Raw genomic sequence first — 22,818 nt, 5'->3', positions numbered from 1 at the left:
CATTGCATATAAGCATAACAATATTTGTTTCTCTTATGCCATGGATTTTACCCGTTTCCCTCCACGTTACATTTGTTTTTCTGACACTATAATGAGAGCGCAGCTGCAAGTTACTGTGACGTCTACTCCAAATTGAACAATGAATAACCTTTTCAATATCATTACCCCGCTGTATGTTAGTAATCGGCACCAGCGATGGATCCATGGATGTGTGGACACAAAGTATGTCATGTTCAGAGTGTGTGAGCGGAGTGGAGTGGCAACAATTTCCCCTCCGTGCTCCGAGCATTTAATAATCACTCCGCTCCAGCTCCGCTCCGGGTTCACAATTCCCCGCTCCCGCTCCACTCCGCGCTCAGTGATACCAGAAACACTGCTCCGCCATCGCTCCGTGGCTAAAGTATTTCAGTATGTTTGAAATGTTATGTTCATAACGTAGCCTATATTAAAATAAATAAAAAAATAAATAACAGGAGAGTTTCAAAGTGGCTTAGGCTATTGTGTGCAAACTTTTTTTTCTACCACATGCCAAACTAATAACATGGATGTCAGCATTAATATAATTACTGTATTCTGCTGTGCAAATTTTGTTTGTAATGAAAATAACAGTACATTTTTATTTTATCTACAGATCAATGCATTTCTTACAGATTTCTGCTCATTCAAAATCAGATACAGATGAAGTAACACTGTAAGATTACATTTGTTTGAATGTATTATTGCGAAAGCGACTGCGTGTGAATTTGCTGTAACTGTTTAAATCATGCTTTGACCCGAAAATATTCAGTAAAAGGAACAGATAAACTCCTTGAGAACTAACCTATAACTTCCCGCTCGGCTATTGTCGTCATTGTAACCTTCTGATCTGAGAGATCCATCTGTATCAAGCTATAGTTAAATATGTTTAACGTGAATACTTGCTAAATATGCAGTTATATTACGGGCTGTTGGCATGAATTGTACTTGTGATGGAGTGGTGGTGGAGCGCTCTTGGAGCGAGTGAAACCCACAACGCTCCGACTTTTAAAAAATCCGCTCCTCGCTCCTGTCAAAATCACACCGCTCCACTCCACGCTCCGCTCCCACTCGGCTCACATACACTGGTCATGTTACACTCGGGAAGGAGTGAGGAGAAGCAGGAGAATTCTACTAGATATAGCATTTAATCATCAACGGGCATATACAGGTACTAAAAGACATCTATGACATTTAAGAGCTTCAACAGCAGGCAGTGAACTCAAAACAGGGAATACTATTCAAACACATGACACAATGGGACACACCTGGGAACAAATTAACGATAAGCAGCTGGAATAAAATTTACATAATGCATATATTATATACGTATATATAAAACAGAACAATGATATCATGCGTATCTGGGCAGAAATGCAGAGGCATAACCAACATAAAGCGTTTTAGTCAGTCAATGTTCAATAAATATACATCCATATGGCCATATGGGTTTAAGAATGAGTGAGGTCTGGAGTGGGGTTAAGAATTGTGCGATAAAACTACAAATACAGTTCATTATACCCTAAACACTTTAAAAGAGACAGACATGGATATGTTTGTAAAATGTTTTCTCTTTTTTGGAGGAATGAGGAACATTAAATTATAATCATATGCAGGGATTATTAGTTGTTTATTATTCATTCAACAGTTATAGGACTATTACTTTTAGAGTTTTCATTAATAACCATTGCTCTACTAATGATAATTTGTCTAGTGCTCTTATGAATGTTGTAGACATGATTTGGTGAAAATTTAACAGCTATACTCGGTGAAATAGAATAGACGTAGCCTATATGTTCTACATACCTCTTTGCTAATGTTATATGCTGTTTTGATAACGTTTCTGACAGATAATATGGATAATATATATGTATATATATATATATATAATATCGTTTATTTTTTTTCTTTTTAAGGCCACAGGCTTAGCTAGAACTGAAATCAAATTTATGAACTAAACATAAAACCAATACAAATCTAATTAGAGTCGGAATGAGTGAATAATCCGTGTCACTGAGTTTACTTAAATAAATAAATAAATAAAAATAAAATCAACATAGGCTACTGGAAATCAGAGTTATACTTACTATACTATAAATACAATTTTTTGATTTGAAAATTAAATAAACGTTAGATGAAATAAACAACTTAGTCATTTTATTTAGATTTTAAGATTACATGTACCCTTTTTTTCAGAGAAACTCCAGCATTATCGTCTTGATCTGGTTTTGGTTGGTTTGTGTTTTTGAAGATTAAACACCATGTCAGATTAAACACATCGACAAATTCATCACAGTCCAAATAGATTCTATTGTGAAAAATAATTTTCTAAAGCACTGGGACAGAACAGACAAATGCTCAGACAAATAAAAGTTCCAACCCACTGATATTCTCACAAAAACATATTTGCAGTTTCTTTCTGTTATTTTTTTTATTTATTTGTTAATAACTTTCCCAAAAATTTCTATTTTGTGATTGTCAACCTCGTTTCAAACATCTTATGACATTAAAAGCATGTTTTACTACTCCATATACTAAAATATTTTATTTTTAATAGATTTACATGTCTTCTTAATCCATTTTATATCTCTCATTTTAAGTTTGTATGTCTTTAAAGGTCCCATTCTTCGTGATCCCATGTTTCGGGCTTCCCAGGGATGCTGTACTTGGAGATTTACAATTTATGTGTAACTCGGTTCCCGAAAATTATAATCCACGTGTAAAACTATGTGCAGCACATTTTGCTGAGGACATCTTTCTCAATCTCAATCAGTTTAATGCCGGATTCCAAAAAGATTATTCTTGAGATTATTCTCTTTGTCTGGAGAAGGCATTGTTTATGGACCACAACCGGTAAGTGTATTTTATTATTTAAGTTGGTGTGTTTAACAATTTATGTAACTTACTACACAAAGGGCAATGCTGTTTAGCTTTGTTAACTAGATCGAATGCGATTTTCATGGGCATGCAACACATTGTGATATCAAATTGAATTTTGAAACCAGCGAAGATTCACACCTTTAGATTTTTGTGAGCATCCATTTGTTTGCCATGCTGCTTCATTTATACAGGTGTATCTGATAGTTCCCTTTCGAAGGGAATTTCGACAATACGTCATCGACGCTATGGGGAACGCCTCAGGTGTGACAGGTGTCTGAAATCAAATATCAACTCACAGCAATCATGCTGACCGGCGACAGCCGTGAATCATCAGCTTGAATGATGAGCATGCGACCTGGAAATAAAAAGGGCGCCTTGAAACCATGACAATATCCTTTCGTCTTCAGGGACTGTTTGGCAGGCAGACCCTGAGGCATGGCTGGGAGACGTATTGTCTCGTTCCCTGTTCTCAGGGAACAAAGGTTACACTTGTAGCCTGAGACATTCCCTTTCGAAGGGAACTTCGACAATACGTCATCGACGCTATGGGGAACGAAATACCCACGCCGCCATGCTAAAGGGAGTGCATGCCCAATGGCAGTGACAACTGTCAGAACCAGCAATTCAATGAACGCTAGAACCACTCACCCTCAGGTCACACAGGGCTGTCAGTGACAGCACTCCCTACGGTCATAGCCCAAGCTATATGATACCACAGAAAACCTCCATAAACATAGTTTAGTGAAAGGTCTACCTGGGCCTGCTCAAGGGCCTAGGACCACAACTTCAGCTTCTTAGAAGGGGTCCCTTCTAGGGAATGTGGCTAGGGAACCCGAGGGAACCCCAGCCAGTCACTATTCAGGGGAATGAGCCACCTGAAATGCCACCAGGCAGGCCTGACCTGGTGTCACTACATAGGACACTACAGACTGGCCACTTCCTGTCTGTCCGAAGACAGAGCATCTGGACACTTGCCTTTAGGAAGGCATCCAACCCGAGGAACTGCGGAGCAGGCAGTTAACCACTTGGCCCGTATCTCAGAGACGGGATATCCTGGAGAGTATGACTCAGCATAGTGCTTTACAACCCTTGCCAGCGAGGCGAGTTTCTCTACTCAATCCACGGATCTACCCAGTGTTTGTGTTTCAAAACACAGAGGAGGCCTGTGAGGGCCTAAGGACTGATCTAACTGGGAGGCCTCATGAGAGGCCTACGACCGACTGACCAGACTCAGGAGACCACATACTCATATTGACCCTCAGTGAGGGGAGCATAAGATCTACCTGGTAGGCAACCAGGCTGTAGCAAGATAAAGAGGGTCCAGGAGGGAACCCGTAGCAGAGAATAAAAACTTGAGCCAAGCCAGGGCACAAGCTCACCTTCGGTAGCTGCCTGATAAGGTTTGCTAAACTGAAAGTAAGCGGCCACTATCTTACAAAACCCAGCACCACTGTGAAACTACTCTCAGGGAGACCTGGAGAGGCCTACTACCTGAAAACCGCAGTATGTGGGAGCTCACCTTCAGAGAGGCCTGGTGAAGCCTACTACCTGATAACCACAATATGTGGGAGTTCACCTACAGAGAGGCCTAGAGAGGACTACTACCTGTTTCCAGATAAGCACCTTAAGTAGAAACTGAAAGTAATTTGGAACTCAACTCCAGGGAGGCCTGTAAAGGCCTACTACCTGACAACCACAGTATGTGGGAGCTCAACTTCAGGGAGGCCTAGTGAGGCCTACTACCTGATAAACACAGTGCAGGAAAGCTTACTTTCAGGGAGGCCGGGAGAGGCCTACTACCTGAAAACCATAGCTGATAGTGAGCCAGACTGGCAGTCCAGTCGACTGTCTTTGGGGCTTTGCCTTCAGGGAGGCCTTATGAGGCCTACTACCTGACAGTTCAAAAAAGCGGGAATTCAACTTCAGGGAGGCCTGTGGGGACTGCCACCTAGTAACCACAGTATGTGGAATTAAACCCTCAGGGAGGCCTAGTAAAGCCTACTACCTGACCACCACAAAATGTGGGAGCCCACCTTCAGGGAGGCCTGAAGAGGCCTACTACCTGAAACAGTCTAATCAGTTGGATGTAACTACTGCTGGGGACTCGCCTAACAGGGAGGCCTGGTCGAGCCCACTAGCTGATAGCGAGTCTATTCTGCTACTTAAACGAACACTGCTGGAACTACACTATTAAAAAACTTTTCCTATAGTTTTGTCCTAGTGTATGTTCCACAATGTTGTGACCCACCTCTGAGGAGGCCTGTTAAGGCCAGCTAATCGGCAGTGAGCCTTCTGCCCAAACTACTAGGGCCAACCACCGAAGGTGAGCTGGCCTAGGACCCCTATCAAGGGCTATTCGGTCAAGGAGGCCTGCTGGGGGCTACTACCCAGCCGTGCAGCCTTCGCGGCAGAAAGCTGTTGCTACAGCATCCTGGTACCTAATCGCATTGCCAGAGGCAGTGTACTCAGCAAAAAGCAATGCAGAGAAAGGGGCGGGCCTTGGCCAACAACTCCCATTTAAGGGAGGAGGCTGAAATCTAGGGGAGGAAGCCTAACACATAATAAATAAGGCAGCTATATTTAGCAACACACCTCCAATATCCCTAGCATAGCCTAGGCCAGCTACAGAGGTGGCCCGGATGAGGGCCGACATACAAGCATAGATCTACCTGAGGGCTCGGAGGAGCCACAGCCTACTTGATTGAGAGGCTGTGAAACACTCAACATACTGAATCCTTACAGAGCTCAGGGGAGCGAGTACTCAGGATACCAATGTCACAAACCGATAGGCAGGACATCTATCTGAAGATCTATCTGAAGCGCCAGCGTCAGTCTAAACCTAAAGCAAAAAAGTTTTTTTTTTTTTTTTTGGAAGACCAACTACTCTACCCCTGGGTGGCTAATAGCCCTGAGGCTAAACAGAAATGAGCGGTGGTCCACCACGCATATAAAACGTTATGACAGGAAGGCCATCACATACTCAGCACAGAAGCCAAATTTTCTTTGAGATTCTTCCTAATTCGTTCTAGCCACCATCTGGGGGAGGCTTCAGGGCCCTAAAGTCCAATACTTTACTTGCTCCTCTAAGAATGACCCCCTAGGTCTATACGGGAAACAAGGTCTGTAGAGAAATACAAATCAGTGTTAGTTATATACACAGAATTTTACAAACCAAAAAGTTCACCTGCGGCGTGCGGAGTGAAGACTCGCCAGAGAGTTCTCAATGGATGAGAGGGTCCACCACTTTTACATGCCTAAAAGAGGCGCTCACATCAACCAGTTGCTACGGTGGGCCATCAGAACATAGTTCTCATTATAAGGCCCATCCCCAGGGCTGGTGTAACGTAAACGCCTGGGGAGTCAAGGAGAGGGAGAGGACTGGTAGAAAAGTCCCTCCAGGGAGATCAAACCCTACTTCCGCTGAGCGTTGCTGCGCTTGTGCTGAATGACCTCACTTAAGTCCCTCTTCTTGCGGGAGGCTCTCCTCCTCTGTGTCCTACTCCTCCATGGAGGGGGCGCACGAGAGGCAACACTAGACCTCTGGTCCTGTCTACGGTCCCCAGACCAAGATGGACCCGGTCCTCCCGCCTGCCTGGGCTTGGGCCCGGATCTCAGCGGTATACACTTAAATGCAACTGAGCACGCCTTCGCTTCCCTAAACTTTCCAACCACCGCCTCAACGGTGGTGCCAAAAAGTTTAGCAGGCGAAACTGGTGAATCAAGGAGAAGGGATTTTTCTTTCTCCCCTATATCAGCCAAGTTGAGCCACAGAGGCCTCTCCGTGGCCACCATCGCCGCCATCGATCGGCCGATCGCGGCAGCAGTCTGTTTAGTGGCCTGGAGACATAAATCAGTGGTCCGGCGCAACTCAGCGACCGCCGCAGGGGACAGCCCTGCCCCTTGGTCGAGATCCTACAGAAGGTCAGCTTGGTAGGCTTGGAGCACTGCCATGGTATGAAGGGCAGCACCAGCCTGACCTGCTGCCATGTACGCTCTGCCATTCAAGCGAGCCGTGGTTTTAAGGGGCTTGGATGGCAGAGTCGGAGCTTTTAGTGTCGACACCTGGCCAGATACGAGATCGCAAACATCTTGTCAATGGGCGGCATAGACACATAATCATACTCCCCGATCCCCTCAACATCAGCGAAATTACCCCACTGATGTCGATAAATGCGGGCAGAGTATGGTTTCTTCCATGCCCTCTTGATCTCTGAATGGAGATCAGGAAGGAATGGAAGGCTCTGCTGAGCTGGTGGTCTATGTTCAGGGAAAAAACAATAGTCAAAACGACCGCGAACGATCTCTCCCTGAGCGCGCTGCCATGGCAATTGAAGTTTGCCTGTCTCGCGCTCCATAACTTCCACCGACTCTGCGTACACGGGGCAGGATGGCTGACGAGGTTGAGGATCTAAATCATCCTCAGCCATCTCTTGCCCAGCCCGAAGAGCACTCGCTGCAGTATCAGTAGGAGAAAAGTCTCCGTCATCCACCGGCAGCTCACTCTCGTCAGCCGATGACGCGTCCGAGAGGTTAACGCCCCTCTCGAGTCTGTCAGCGAGCTCCATCTGGGAGCCCCATGAAGCGTGTTGCCGCTCTGCCTCGGCACGAGCGGGACCCGATCCACGAGGACCAGATGCTGAACTCTCTTCCCTCGAGAAGAGAGCCCGACGAGAGTGGAGGGTTCTCATAGAAAAACTCTCGCAATTTGCACAGGACGCTCCCTCAAGAGCATCCTGTGCGTGCTCTTCACCCAAACAGTACACACACATCTTGTGAGTGTCACCCGTCGACAAATATCTTGGGCACGGTTCAGCACATTTCACAAAATTTTAGGACTTGCCTTAGATGTGTGTTTCATTTTCGCTGTAAGCAGACATTTAAATCAGACAAAACAGTCCCTGAAGACGAAAAGGATACTGTCATGGTTTCAAGGCGCCCTTTTTATATCCAGGTCGCATGCTCATCATTCAAGCTGATGATTCACGGATGTCGCCGGTCAGCATAATTGCTGTGAGTTGATATTTGATTTCAGACACCTGTCACACCTGAGGCGTTCCCCATAGCATCGATGACGTATTGTCGAAGTTCCCTTCGAAAGGGAACTATCAAATACACCTGTATAAATGAAGCACCATGGCAAACAAGTGGATGCTCACAAAAAACTAAAGGTGTGAATCTTCGCTGGTTTCAAGATTCAATTTGATATCACAATGTGTTGCATCCTCAATTTTCAATATTGCTACACACGGCTACATTTTTATCTGTGAATATTATACAGTCAGATATTCTGACTTATATTTTATCTGTTCCAAGAAAATACACTTCCTGAATGTAGCAAACTTCAAACAAAACTTAAGTTTGAACTGTCAAATACTGTACTTGAGTACTTATATATTAGTCTCGCGTAGCCAGACCTTCAGGCTGAAGGTCCGGGATCCATGGAAGCTTTCATTGGCCAAGGCTCAACAGGAGTGAGGTGAGCCACCTGGCTGGGTGGATTTCACAGAAGGCGTGTTTAAATGAGGCATTTTAGGAGGGCATGGACAAGTCTACATTTTTATAAAGAATATCTCTTTGGATTTGGGACTTTCGTCTTTGCAACTTTGGGGACCTTATCTATACACAAACAGCTTGTAACACCCCAAAGAGAAAAGAAAACTTGAAATGGCATTAAATGACCCCTCTATAAAAACCTTAAGAGGTATCTGCTAGTTGGTAGCATGTTCTTGCATTATTTACACTTTATTATTTTAGATATATAGACAGACAGACAGACAGATAGATAGATAGATAGATAGATAGATAGATAGATAGATAGATAGATAGATAGATAGATAGATAGATAGATAGATAGATAGATAGATAGATAGATAGATAGATTTGAAAAGACAAAACTTTTTTTGTATGTTTCAGTATAAATACACATGGCTAGACAGATGATGAACATCTATAGTTTGATTAAAATAGGAATGGAATAATTTACAAATCTCATAAAATTATATTTTATGCACAATAGAAGATAATATATCAAATGTTGAAAGTGAAACATTTTGAGATGTCATTCAAAAATTGGCTCATTTTGGATTTCATGAGAGCTACACATTCTAAAAAAGTTGGCACAGGTAGCAGTAAGAGGCCAGAAAAGTTAAATTTACATATAAGGAACAGCTGGAGTACCAATGTACAACTTATTAAGTCAATTGGCAACATGATTGGGTATAAAAAAGATCCTCTCAGAGTGACAGTGTCTCTCGGAAGTCAAGATGGGCATTGGATCAGCAATTCCACCAATGCTGCAGCCAGAAATATTGGAGCAATATCAGAAAGTTTCTCAGAGAAAAATTGCAAACAGTTTAACGTTATCATCATCTACAGTGCATAATATCTTCCAAAGATTCAGAGAATCTGGAACAATCTCTGTGTGTAAGGGTCAAGGCTGGAAATCATACTGGATGCCCGTGATCTTCTGGCCCTTAGACGGCACTGCATCACATACAGGAATGATACTGTAATGGAAATCACAACATGGGATCAGGAATACTTCCAGAAAACATTGTCGGTGAACACAATCCACCGTGACATTCACCGTTGCCGGCTAAAACTCTACAGGTCACAAAAGAAGCCATATCTAAACATGATCCAGAAGCACAGGTGTTTACTCTGGGTCAAGGGTCATTTAAAATGGACTGTGGCAAAGTGGAAAACTGTTCTGTGGTCTGACGAATCAAAATTTGAACTTCTTTTTGTAAAACTGGGACGCCATGTCATCCCGACTAAAGAGGACAAGGATAACCCAAGTTGTTATCAGCGCTCAATTCAGAAGCCTGCATCTCTGTTGGTATGGGGTTGCAAGAGTGCGTGTGGCATGGGCAGCTTACATGGGCCATCAATGCTGAAAGGTATATCCAAGTTCTAAAACAACATATGCTCCCATCCAGACGTCGTCTCTTTCAGGGAAGACCTTTCATTTTCCAGCATGACAATGCCAGACCACATACTGCATCAATTACAACATCATGGCTGTGTAGAAGAAGGATCCGGGTACTGAAATGGCCAGCCTGCAGTCCAGATCTTTCACCCATAGAAAACATTTGGTGCATCATAAAGAGGAAGATGTTACAAAGAAGACCTAAGACAGTTGAGCAACTAGAAGCCCGTATTAGACAAGAATGGGACAACATTCCTATTCCTAAACTTGAGCAAGGTTTCTCCTCGGTCCCCAGACATTTGCAGACTGTTATAAAAGAAGAGGGAATGCCACACAGTGGGAAACATGGCCTTGTCCCAAATTTTTTGAGATGTGTTGATGCCCTGAAATTTTAAATCAACTTATTTTTCCCTTAAAATGATAAAATTTCTCAGTTTAAACATTTGATATGTCATCTTTTGTATTCTGAATAAAATATAGAAATTTGAACCTTCCACATCATTGCATTCTGTTTTTATTCACAATTTGTACAGTGTCCCAACTTTTTTGGAATCGGGTTTGTAAAAGAATGCTGTGTTTAAAGAGAATAAAAATAATATATATTTAAAAAAAGAGATTGGTCCCGTCTGTTGTTGATGAATGCCAGCGTTGACGTTCTACAATATGCTTGTTTGAGACTCACACTCAGGAGCTAGAATGATGATTGAGACACTGCATGAGTGACAGCACTAGAGTTCAGCTGGAATTCTGTGAAAACATTATAAACATCAGAAATGGGAAAGAGCTGTTTTGTGATTCACTATATAACTAGACAAGAAACTGGACCATTTATACATAGCTCAAAACTACAAGTAAATGGATCTCTGCAATCCACAGAAACTTGAATCCAGTCAGAAAACATGGACTTGCAGTTGTTGTTTTGTTATTTGGAATTTTGCAGTAAAATCTGCTTGCAGTATGAAAGCGTATTGTAGCTACAGTTATCTAGCCAAGAGATTATTTTTTTCATATGTAAATACCCTACTTTTACGAGTTTAGACTGTGATTTAGCGAATATTTGAAGACCAAATTGTGAATCTATATTTATGCGTGCCTGACATAAAAACATGTTGCAGCATGATGTAGGTGGAAAGACAGTCATTCATATAATTTTCATAAGTAAGGATTTGTTATTATATTTTATGTATTCAGTACAGTACGGAGCACTGGGAAAGATCCTTCAAAACTGATTGCAAATATCCATAAATTATAGTATTTTATTCTATTATTGTCTCTATTTCCTCTGGCTGCTGCGAGTCCTTCCTCTCTGCAAAATAATTCAACACAAAATCATTTACTGAGCTCTCGTGAGTGCAGATTGTTTCAGATCAATGTGAATCATCTGAAAAACTCACCAGCTCTTCTTGCTCAGATGATCTGAAGAAGAATCACAGTAAGAGCAGCAAATTCTGCAGTCTTAAGAATGGTCAAAATCTCTAAAGGAAAGATGGACAGATGAACAGAATCAAGACTTTGTGAATGAAATCAAAGGTATAAAATGATGATCAATTCTTCAGATTGACTGTTTCAGCATTAATGAACTGTGGTACCTCTGAATAATGATCCAGCAGAACTACGCATTCCAGTTTCTCCTGGATATGTGATCATATACTGTATGTTAGTTTAGTTAAAACATAATGAACATAAAAACAAAACATCTTAATACTTAAGCTTAGCATCACAAAAATTATAAATATGTACCAGACCTGTGTGGACTATATACTGTAAATATATTAAAATATCTCAGTTACGCATGTAACAGAAAACAGAAATAGAAACAGAAATAGATTGCATTGTATTGTTAAAGTGTGAGGTAAGATTATTGGCACCACTTTAAATGGTTTGAAGACTTGTATAAGGTCAGGACTTTGAAGAAAACTAATTTAATTATGAATGATGCCAGACATCCGTTGCAGAATGTTTTCGAGTTTCTTCCTTCTACTCACTGATATTATTTGCCCTTTATGTAGCACCAATTGATTAAAAATATATATATTTTATACCAGACACAACACATGCTCACTCTCAAGATTGTGTCAAGATGGCACTAACATTCTTAAGACAATAAAATAAAATAAATAAATTTGTTAATCATGTCAGATCTAATTTTTGGGAAATTTTTTTCGAACAACATCAATATATCAACTCAACAAACGAAACAAGCTGTGGGAAACCTTGGATATGGAAGGCACACTTTAGCAGTGACTTTTATTTTTCCATCCTTATAACCGGGCAAAGAGACACTGCAAGCCACCAGCTCGGCGTTGACATAGTGATGCGTTAATTATTATATTCTGTCTCTTATTATCCAGAGATATTCATCCGTGTCCCAGTCCTTGTTGTAGAGAGTTATTGCATGATTACGCCCAACCAACTAACCTCCCTTGTTCTGGCTCGGCTGGCTCTGTCATGTCTGCTTGGGGTGTTGGTGTTGGTGTCGAAGCCGTGGGGACTGGATGGACTGGTAGCAATCTGGCCATGTTGTCCCTTGGGGATGTTTGTCCTCATCCTAGTTCTGGTCGTGTTAGGGCTTACGGGAGGATCATGTCCTATAGGGCAGGGATAGGCAACTCCAGTCCTGGAGGTCCACTATCCTGCAGAGTTTAGCTTCAGCCCTCATAACAACTCACCTGCTTGTATTTATCTAGTAATCCTGAAAACACTGATTGCCTTGTCCAGGTGTGTTTAATTAGGGTTGGAGCTAAACTCTGCAGGATAGTGGCCCTCCAGGACTGGAGTTGCCTATCCCTGCTGTAGGGTTTTGATGGGCACTTCTGCGGATGTCGAGCCTGCCCGAGATGTCGCTGCCAGTGTGGAGTTCATTAAAGTCGAGCAGCCTGCGGATAACCTATTCGGGTTTGGTGGTCCATGGAGTGTGATACAAGCACCATCCAAAACAGTGTTGGGCTCGGGTATTGGTGAGGAGATCTTGGGCTCGGAGGGGTGGTAGGTGAGCTCGCTTATGTTGGCCAGTTGGAGGAGTGGAAAAGATGCCAATCCACGGAGTACTTCTGATATTATTGACTTAAACTTAACATTTAATAATATACGTGAAGTTGGGACAAAGATGAAACGTGTAAATATGAGAGTGGTTAATCCAGTGATTTTAAAACATAGAAAAATGGTAGATATTCCGAACCCTCGATCAATCTAGAACTAAAACAAAGGGTCTCCAAGGTGGTCACCTAAATATAAGAAGTATAAAATCGAAAAGTGATCAAGTTCATCATCTCTTACTAAACTCAAATATAGATTTCCTAGACATGGCTTCACGAAAATGTTTCTACTGCAGTAGTTCATGTACTTGGTTTTAATGTTTTTAGAAAGGATAGAGAAGGTTCCAAGGGTGGTGTAGTAATGATATACTGTAAAGGATACTATTTAATGTAAAGAAATAGAGTGGGTGAATAGCCATGAATTGGAATGCATTGGTTTAAACATTGTCTTATCACCACAAATGTTGTTTACTCTCTAGTTTTCCTTCTTCTAACTAGTTTCTATGACCATTTTTAGACTTTATTGAAATAATGTCATTTTAACAAGGAGGTAATTATCATGGGTGATATTAAGATTAATTGGGAAGATAAATCGTATAGGAAAAATCTTAAGCATATGAACTGATAGTTAGTGGACCTACTCAAACTGATCCTACAAAAAGTCAAATTGATCTAATATTTACTAATAGACCTAAGCAAATTTGAAATCCTGTAAAATGTTAACTGGTCTGCCTGACCATAATATGATTCTGGTTACTAGGCAGCTAACTAAGAAGAGGTTTAGCTCACTTGTTAAGAAATGTGAATCCTTTGGGATACCAAAGAATAAACAAGACAATTTTAAAGGTGCCATTCAGCAGATAGAATGGGATAATGTATTATTGGGTATTGACTATAAGGAAGATAATGACATTTTTACAAAAAGATTAGAAAATATTATTACTGATTATACCTTTAAATTTAATCATAGAAAGAAAAAAATATGGTCCCATAGATAAAGGTAGATATTCTGAATTTGATGAAAAAAAGGGATCGTGCTCTAAAAATCTCACTGAAATCTAAATTGAACAAAGTTTTATTATATTCATAAGAGAAAGATAGTCTGTACCAATTTTTCCCAGAAAAACACGACCGGCTGGAGGCGTGACGTGTGGGCGGAGCTAAAGAATCACGAGCGCGAGTAAGCTTTTGCGTTGAGAGCGTCTGGAAGCTGTGACATTACAGAGGAAAAAACCATCCAAAATAAACCATGGCTAACCAGTCAGATTCAGCCGTTTATTTATGATCCAGAATCAGATCCAGAGGCTGAAACTGAAAGAGAGCAGCAGCAGCAACGACTCGCTCCGAGCGTGGCTCGAACCCGGGTCTCCGGCATGGGAGGCGGACGCACTAACAAGGAGGCAGAGATATTTGAAGCAGTTTTACTCACCGCCTGCGGTTCCAACACACGATCGTGACCCTTTTTCGTGGGATTGCATCATCCTTAAGAAATAAACGATACGCAAATCCGTCGTCAAACTGGGCCTTGTTTGTAAAACAAGCATCTTCGAAATCCAGGGAACAAACACAAACACTTGCACAACTCCGTTGATGCTCTGTAAAAATAAACTCCATCCACTGGTCCCTTAATGCTGTTTCTCTTTTGGTAATCTGTGCAGGGTTGTCTTGCCCTGGCAACCAAAAACACACTTCTTTTGTGACATTTGGCGACGCTCTCGCTCTGATCAGTGAAGTCTGTTGTGCTCTCAGTGCTCTGCTATACGGGAGCGCGCTCTTCCGGCAGAAGTGCCTCAGGATCCATATAAGGAAATTCCGCTCCATCTAACGTCACACAGAGCCACACTCGAAAAAAAACTTTCCGAAACTTGTGACAAACCGGAAGAGGTTTTTTTGGAACAGAATTACTCCTTCAAATGTACAACTTAATTTTTTAAACTTTGTCCATGTTTAGCATGGGAATCCAACTCTTTAACAGTGTAAAAAACTCAGTATGCATGAAATAGCATTTCAACCCCCCTTTAAGGAACTCTGTGGTAAAGATTTTACGAATTCATGAGGCAATCGTGGAATCATTTTGAAACAGTAAAAAAATTAACAGGTAAGAAAATTCGGTCTGCCTTAATACCTGTGTACTTACATAGTAACTAGATGTGTATGTAGTATGTAAGCACAGTGTAAGTACGCATTGGTACAAAGTATCCACAGCTGTAATATTTCTGTAACTACACATATGTAATAACCCTCCAGATGGTTTATGTAAGTACAAATGTGTTCCAGTATTCAAAAGTGGAGATCCCCTATCTATTGATAATTAAAGGTCAATTAGTATTTTGCCCACTGTTTCTAAGGTTATGGAGAAAATAGTTGCAAAACATATTAGCAGTTAAATTGCATTGCATCCAATGTAGTTAGGTTTTAAAGAAAAAAATGATAATTTTGTTTTAATTTTTCATTACATACAATTAACTGGATAGAATCACATCTAAAAGATAGATATCAGTGTGTTAGAGTACAAAATCACCAATCCAATAACAAGAACTTCAACTGGTGTTCAGCAAAGTTCTTTAAAACAATGTGTCTTAACTCGAGAAGAGAATATATTTGTCTTCCTATTTAACACCAGCAAGCTATTAAGTTAAATATGTTTTTTTTTTTTTTTTTTTTTTTTTTTTTTTTTTTATTTGACATCTCCAACTTTCTGGGAGGTCCTAAAACCCATTTAAATTACATATTGTCTGTTTCATGACCCTTTAGGTGCTTTGTGGGCATAAATCCGGAGAGAGGATCCAAAGCCAAGGGAAAAGTGCCATCGAAATAAAAACAGGACAAGTGATACAGAAGAAAATGTGTGGCAGTCAACCCACATGTTGCCACTCTTCTGTGCAAATTCAAATCGAATTTCTGAAATGTAAGGATACACACACACCAAGATTGCGTCTTCCTTTTATTGTTCTCTATCTGCCTTTGACTGTACCTCTCATCCCTGTATCTGTCACTAACTGTATCTGTTGTCCCCCTATTTGTTTCTGAAAGTTAAAGTATTATTATGTTTTGTAATATATATCTAATGTATTGTCCTCTTTGCTCTTTTCAATATTTCTAGTTACACTTTGAATCCTGGGATGGAACTTCATCTGGACCATAATTGTAATTTGGTTGATTTTTATCTGTTTGATGGAAAGTTTGTATGACTTGTTTGGCCATATTGGTCTATTCTTTAAGTGATGAAAAGCTATCTGAAAACATCTTTGTGGTTTTTAAAGGATTAGTTCACCCAAAAATTAAAATTAAGTCAATACTTACTTATGTCATTCCACACCCATAAGATCATCGTTCATCTTCACAACACACATTAAGATGTGGCTCAGTGAAGCCTGCATTTCTAGCAAGATCATTTCTTTTTTCAATGCCCAGAAATCCTCTTAAACATTTAAAACAATTCATGTGACTACAGTTGTTCAACCTAAATATTATAAAGCAACGAGAATACTTTTTTTATTCAACCATATCTAGTGATGGGCGATCTCAAAACACTGCTTCATGAAGCTTAGAAGCTTTACGAATCTTTTGTTTCAAATCATTTGCTCAGAACGTGTATCAAACTGCAAAATTCACATGAACTATTGAAATTCCAAATCAGTTATGACGTAACTAGGCCTCATTTACTGAAATCATGTGACTTTGGCAGTTTGAAATGCTCTTATTTGAACTTAAAGATTAATAAAGCTTCGAAGCTTCATGAAGTAGTGTTTTTAAAAAAAAATCATCCATCACGAGATATTGTTGAATAGTCATTATTTTGTTTTTTGGCACACAAAAAGTATTTTCATCGCTTCATTACACTAAGGTTGAACCACATATGTTTTTAGTACCTTTCTGGGTTTTGGAAAAGGAAATGATCTTGCTAGCAATGTAGGCATCACTGGGCCATCAGGTTTTATAAAAAATATCTTAATGTGTGTTGTGAAGATGAACAAAGTTCTTAAGAGTGTGGAATGACATGAGGGTGAGAAATGACAGAATTTTCACTTTTGGGTGAACTGTTTTAATATGACCATGTTGGTCATGTTTCGGTTATAACGCAGTTTGAATATTTCTTTGTGTCTAGGTCCATGATGGCCAATATGTTCCAAGTAATAAAAAAGAAATCATGCTAAAATTTCATATCCAATAAAAAAAATTAATAATTTTTAAATAAATAAAAATGAGTTCAAAATAATATACTTTTTATGTCATTTTTTCATGTAAATTTGAAAGTGATATATAACATTTTGACCAGTTTTTTTTTTAGATTTTAAAAATGTTATTTATTTTATTTTTTTGGTGAATTAAGTTATGCATTATACAACACTTTATGCAGTTAAAGTTAAGTCAGCAATAGGGCAAATATATTGTATGCTATCATTTTACATACTTTAAATATAGCAAATACACATGCTTTTTTCAAAGAATTGCTTTTCACAGTAAACTACTTGTGTGCATTTTCTATTTAAATAATTATGTTAAATGCCATATACAATATATAAAAAATGCAGTATATAATATATTTTTTGTAAAAATGCAGTATACAAAATATAAAAAAATTACTGTAAATTTTACAGTAAAATACTGGTAATTGAGAATACAGTAAAAATCTGTAAATTACATTACAGTAAGACTACTGTAAAATTTACAGTAACTGGCTGGCAAACCTGCTGCCAGTATTTTACTGTAAAATTTACAGTAATTCTTTAACAGTGCACACATGCGCAGTATCATCAGCTCCTCGGTTCACGAATCGGACGCGTCTGACAGAAATGGTTCTTGACTCGTGAACGAGTCTGTCTGTTGTTGTTGTTCGTTATCTGGCTCGGCTCTGTGTTCATCTTCAATTCTCTCTTCACATCAGTTCAGTCAGTGTACTGTTTGAGTCAATGAATTACTCCGGGATATTGGTTTGTTTGAACTCAGAGGGAGTGTCAGACACATTAAAATAGTTAACAGCTTAAGTCATTTGTGGATTAATGTGTATTGGAGACGCGATCATTTAAACCATTTAAAACGATTTTCAAAAAGATCCGGTTACATTGAGTTATTCTTTCGCGAACCGGATATCACAAACTGCTTTGTTTTGAACTCTCTCACAACAGACATGGAAGAGAAGACAATGCTGAATAAAGTCGTCGTTTTTGCTATTTTTGGACCAAAATGTATTTTCAAAAAATTTCCAACGGACCCTCTGATGTCACATGGACTACTTTGATGATGTTTCTCTTACCTTTCTGGACATGGACAGTAGACTGTACACAGCTTCAATGGAGGGACTGAGAGCTTTGGACTAAATCTAAAATATCTTAAACTGTGTTCCAAAAATAAACGGAGGTCTTAAGGGTTTGAAACAACATGAGGGTAAGTTATTAATGACATAATTTTGCAAATTGGGCTAACTAACCCTTTAATCTGTTTTTTGTTTACAAAAAGTTACAGTCAAAGGAATTGTGATTGACCTTTAGGTTAATCATTTGAAATAATAAAAACAATATGTTCAAACTTTTGACTCTTTAATAACTACATAACACAATACTTGTACTTGAGTAGTACATTTTAAAATAGACTACTTGCAATACTTAAGTACAAAATTTTTTGTATACTTAAGTGTGGTGCTTAAAGAGCACTTCAACTTCTACTCAAGTCACTTTTTTGATAGAGCACTTGTACTTTTACTCAAGTCTGGGTCTCTAGTACTTTATACTTCTCTGCCAATAGGACCGTCTTGACAACTTTTAAGTCCCAAAAATGGATTCATACAGAGTGGAAAGGCCCAATCTACAGCATAAACCTATGAACTAGTTTCTCTGGTTTGAACTGACTCAAACAGTCCTGAAGTGTAGAAACACAGATGTGTCCACATGGTGCGAGACTCTAAATCCACTCCTAGAAGAGTCTTCTGCTGACTGCACAACAATACACTCTTCTTCTGCTCGTACTCCAAGACTCCTCAAATGATCGAGAAGCACGACTCAATGAGAATCTGGACGCTCCTTATATACAAGACAAATATAATTTGTTTAACCTGACTTCAGACACAGTCTTAGATTAAATCAACTGACGATAAAAGACATTAAATCTCTCAAGATCCGATTAAACATCTCCACAAACAGCTTCACCAGCTTCACTCATTACTAACCAGACTGACTTTATTTCTGTCAGATGAAGATCTTATTGAGAATTACAGAGGTTTAGATGTTGATGATTAATTGGAAATAATTGTTGTTATTACAGTATTGAGATAGTTGACAGCCATTCTAGACCTTCATTAGTAAAGTAATTATTATTAATAGCAGTTGTGGTGTTTTCAGAGCAAAGATCTCACTGTTTGAGGTTTGGAGACATGTGGGACTCAGAGTAGAGCAGAGATCATCTCTGAACCCAGAATAGACTGATGATGAACTCTCACACATTCAGATGCCAGTTCCCTTTTCTTCTGCTGCATTAAATGGTCAAATATTATATTAATAATAATATAACACATTTCTTTCCTCTAAATTGCTGATATGGTGACCAGTGAATACGGTTTGGTCAGTTTAGTCTGTGTGGAAACTTTTAAACTGTGTTTCAGCTAAGGAGGTGTTAGGATCTACTCTTATATCTACTAATGTGCTCACATACTGCAGATTCATTTAATCGATTTGAATTGAACTGAATTCAAGGGAAGAATTCATGAAGAATCTTAATGCAAAAAGTAGCTCCTAGTGGCAAAATTCTAAGAAAATTCTTAGAAATGTGGGCGTTTACTCTTAAAATTAAAGAAAAAATCCTAGTAAAGAAAAAAGTAATTCAGAAAGCATCTTATCCCTTAAAAGAGGTCTTAAGGTCAAACTTGTTAGAAGCACAGACGAGGACTTTTGAGAGGCTAAAGAGTTTCTTTAGCAGAGGAGAAAATGGCAGAAAGATGAAGAGGCAGAAGAAATGCGTTGCAGACCATGGATGACAGTGAGTTAATAAGACGCTATAGATTAGATCGTGCAGGGATCATGTTTGTGAATGATCTTATTAGAGACGTGCTAACATCTCAGACACAGCGCAGAAATACCATACGATATTTGGCAACTGGGAAAATGCAACAATGCAATAGTGATGACTTGGGTCTGTCACAACCTTCTGTAAGCAGAGTGATCACACAAACAATTACAGCACTTTCAGAACATCTTATTATGTCACAGTTCATTTCGTTTCCACTGGACATTCCCACCTTGCAGGCTCAAAAAACTGCATTTATGAATTTAGCAGACTTATAGGTGCACACAAGCAGGGGGAATGAACCGTTAATAGTTTGTGCTATTCGCTCCCATGTCTGCTTCCTGTTCCTTTGCTGTGACACCCGGCCTGAATTATCCTTTAAGAATGGCATTGTGTTCATCCACTAACTGGGCTAACAGTAAACACTGTTCCTCTGTCCAGTTTGGCTTTCTTGCCTTTCTTGGTTTTGATTCCATATACTTAAAATCACTATTTTTTTCCTTCTTGGACAACCAACCAATCACAGTCTTCAAAAGATTGTGTCATACATAGCAACAGGGTCAACCCCGCCTGCTCACTAAGATGAAAGTTTTTGTCTTTTTGTCTTTTTACTCAGAGTTGCTCTCAGATCGGTCCCGAATCGCTCTTTAATGGGGGATTGAAATGCTATTTCATGCATACTGAGTTTTTTACACTTTTAAAGAGTTGGATTCCCATGCTAAACATGGACAAAGTTTCAAAAATTAAGTTGTACGTTTGAAGGAGTATCTTTGTTCCAAAAAAACCTCTTCCGGTTTGTCACAAGTTTCGGAAAGTTTTTTTCGAGTATGGCTCTGTGTGACGTTAGATGGAGCGGAATTTCCTTATATGGGTCCTCAGGCACTTCTGCCGGAAGAGCGCGCGCTCCCGTATAGCAGAGCACTGAGAGCACAACAGACTTCACTGATCAGAGCGAGAGCGTCGCCAAATGTCACAAAAGAAGTGTGTTTTTGGTTGCCAGGGCAAGACAACCCTGCACAGATTACCAAAGAAAAAACAGCATTAAGGGAGCAGTGGATGGAGTTTATTTTTACAGAGCATCAACGGAGTTGTGCAAGTGTTTTTGTTTATTCCCTGCATTTCGAAGATGCTTGTTTTACAAACAAGGCCCAGTTTGACGACGGATTTGCGTATCGTTTATTTCTTAAGGATGATGCAATCCCAACGAAAAAGGTTCACGATCGTGTGTTGGAACCGCAGGCGGTGAGTAAAACTGCTTCAAATATCTCTGCCTTCTTGTTAGTGCGTCCGCCTCCCATGCCGGAGACCCGGGTTCAAGCCCCGCTCGAGCGAGTCGTTGCTGCTGCTGCTCTCGTTCAGTTTCAGCCTCTGGATCTGATTCTGGATCATAAATAAACGGCTGAATCTGACTGTTAGCCATGGGATGTTTTAGATGGTTTTGTCCTCACGGTGTCACAACTTCCAAACACTCTCAACAAAAGCCTATTCGCGCTCGTGATTCTTTAGCTCCGCCCACACGTCACGCCTCCAGCCGGTCGTGTTTTTCCGGGAAAAAACGGTATAGACTATCTTTCTCTTATGAATATAATAAAACTAAAGACTTTTTGGAGTTAAGAAGGATGCAGTACTACTCTATAGGTACTCAAGATTAACAGGATATTGAGTGAAAACGAGCATTTCACCCCCCCCCCCCCTTAAGCTAAGACTCCTACGTAAAAGTTTTTAAGCTAAATTAAGAGTTTTCTGAGAGGATTCTTAGAATCTTTATGAATACGGGCCCTTGTTTTTACAGGGAGACAGCTTAGGCCTTCCAAAAGAGGATGATATTCGCTTCATCATGCCTGGAGCTGATCCGTGCTGGTTGCTGAGGAAATACATAAACCTGCCGATCACTGGATCAGCTTTCACTGTGGACGAAGTGGAGTCCATCTCAGGGTCATCACATGTGGTTACCCGCCGGCCGCACCATTCCCGAGCCGGCCTCCACTCTCTTTAGTCCGCCGTGTGTTGTGATGCTGTTTTGTTGTGAAAGTGAAACTACTTTGTTTGGTCTTCCAAAAGAGGACTAGAAATCAGTGGTTAACACTGTTCCAGCACCGTCCAACCCAAATATTAAAATGTGTGCAGTGTATTTTATGGAGGATGAGGAGTTTCCTGATCTGCCTGTGGTTTGTCTGGTCATGCTGGGACACTGCATCACAGTAAGGGGTCTAAGGGCATAACATTTCCGTCACACGCTTGACGTACTCGGTCATTCACAATACACTGGATAGCTGGCCAATCAGAGCACACCTCACTTTTCAGACCGATGAGATTTGTAGAAACTGACACGTTTCAAAAAGGTGGGCTATAGATGAGCCTGTGGCTCAGTGGTAGAGCATTGTGTTAACAGCGCAAAAGGTCATGGGTTCAATTCCCAGGGCACAGACATACTGGTAAAAAAAAAATATATATACCCTGAATGCACTAGAAGTCTATTAGGTGCATACATATATATATTTTTTTACCTTAAACCACATAAACCCATTGTATTACACCAAATACACAAAATAATGTTCTTTATAGCAGCATCATATGACCCCTTTAAATATTTTAGTTTGCCTACCCCATCTGACGATAATTGTTTTGTTGAGGGTTCTGTAAGCAACAAAACAATCATATTCATCTTTTTCATCCTCACTGATCTCCACACTCTTCCTCAGCTGGAAGGTCCCATCATGGTTTGGTCTGATTCCTGTGGATTCAACCTCATCTTCAGGCAGAGGTGAGCGATATTTTGTGATGGTCAAGAATGTGTCTCTGGGGTAGAAACCGGTGGCCAGACAGGTGAGTTTCAGCTTGGTTTTGTCTCTGAAAGACCTTTTTGCAAACACATGAACTTCTGGACGAGCTGAAAACACAGTAAACTATCAGTAAGTTGCATCTGCAGCAGATCATCAAACAAATACAAACTGATCTACT

The 22,818-nt window shown here is 40.1% G+C and overlaps 1 protein-coding gene across 1 annotated transcript in view; it reads right to left on the bottom strand.

Annotated features, from left to right (window-relative positions):
* Positions 1-11,230: 11,230 nt before the first annotated feature.
* The window catches only part of LOC113054231 (H-2 class I histocompatibility antigen, Q10 alpha chain-like), a 32,408-nt gene continuing 20,820 nt past the window's right edge, over positions 11,231-22,818 (bottom strand). The window contains exons 5-6 of the mRNA XM_026219611.1: positions 22,463-22,747; positions 11,231-11,298 (exon numbers count right to left, since the gene is read on the bottom strand). Of these exons, the coding sequence (XP_026075396.1) occupies positions 11,231-11,298; positions 22,463-22,747 (353 nt within the window). The remainder of the gene's footprint in view (positions 11,299-22,462; positions 22,748-22,818) is intronic.

The sequence above is a fragment of the Carassius auratus genome, chromosome 3 (assembly GCF_003368295.1).
Source record: "Carassius auratus strain Wakin chromosome 3, ASM336829v1, whole genome shotgun sequence".
NCBI lineage: Eukaryota > Metazoa > Chordata > Actinopteri > Cypriniformes > Cyprinidae > Carassius > Carassius auratus.
The sequence above is the reverse complement of the archived record's forward strand: the minus strand, read 5'-3'. Positions and strand labels throughout refer to the sequence as shown.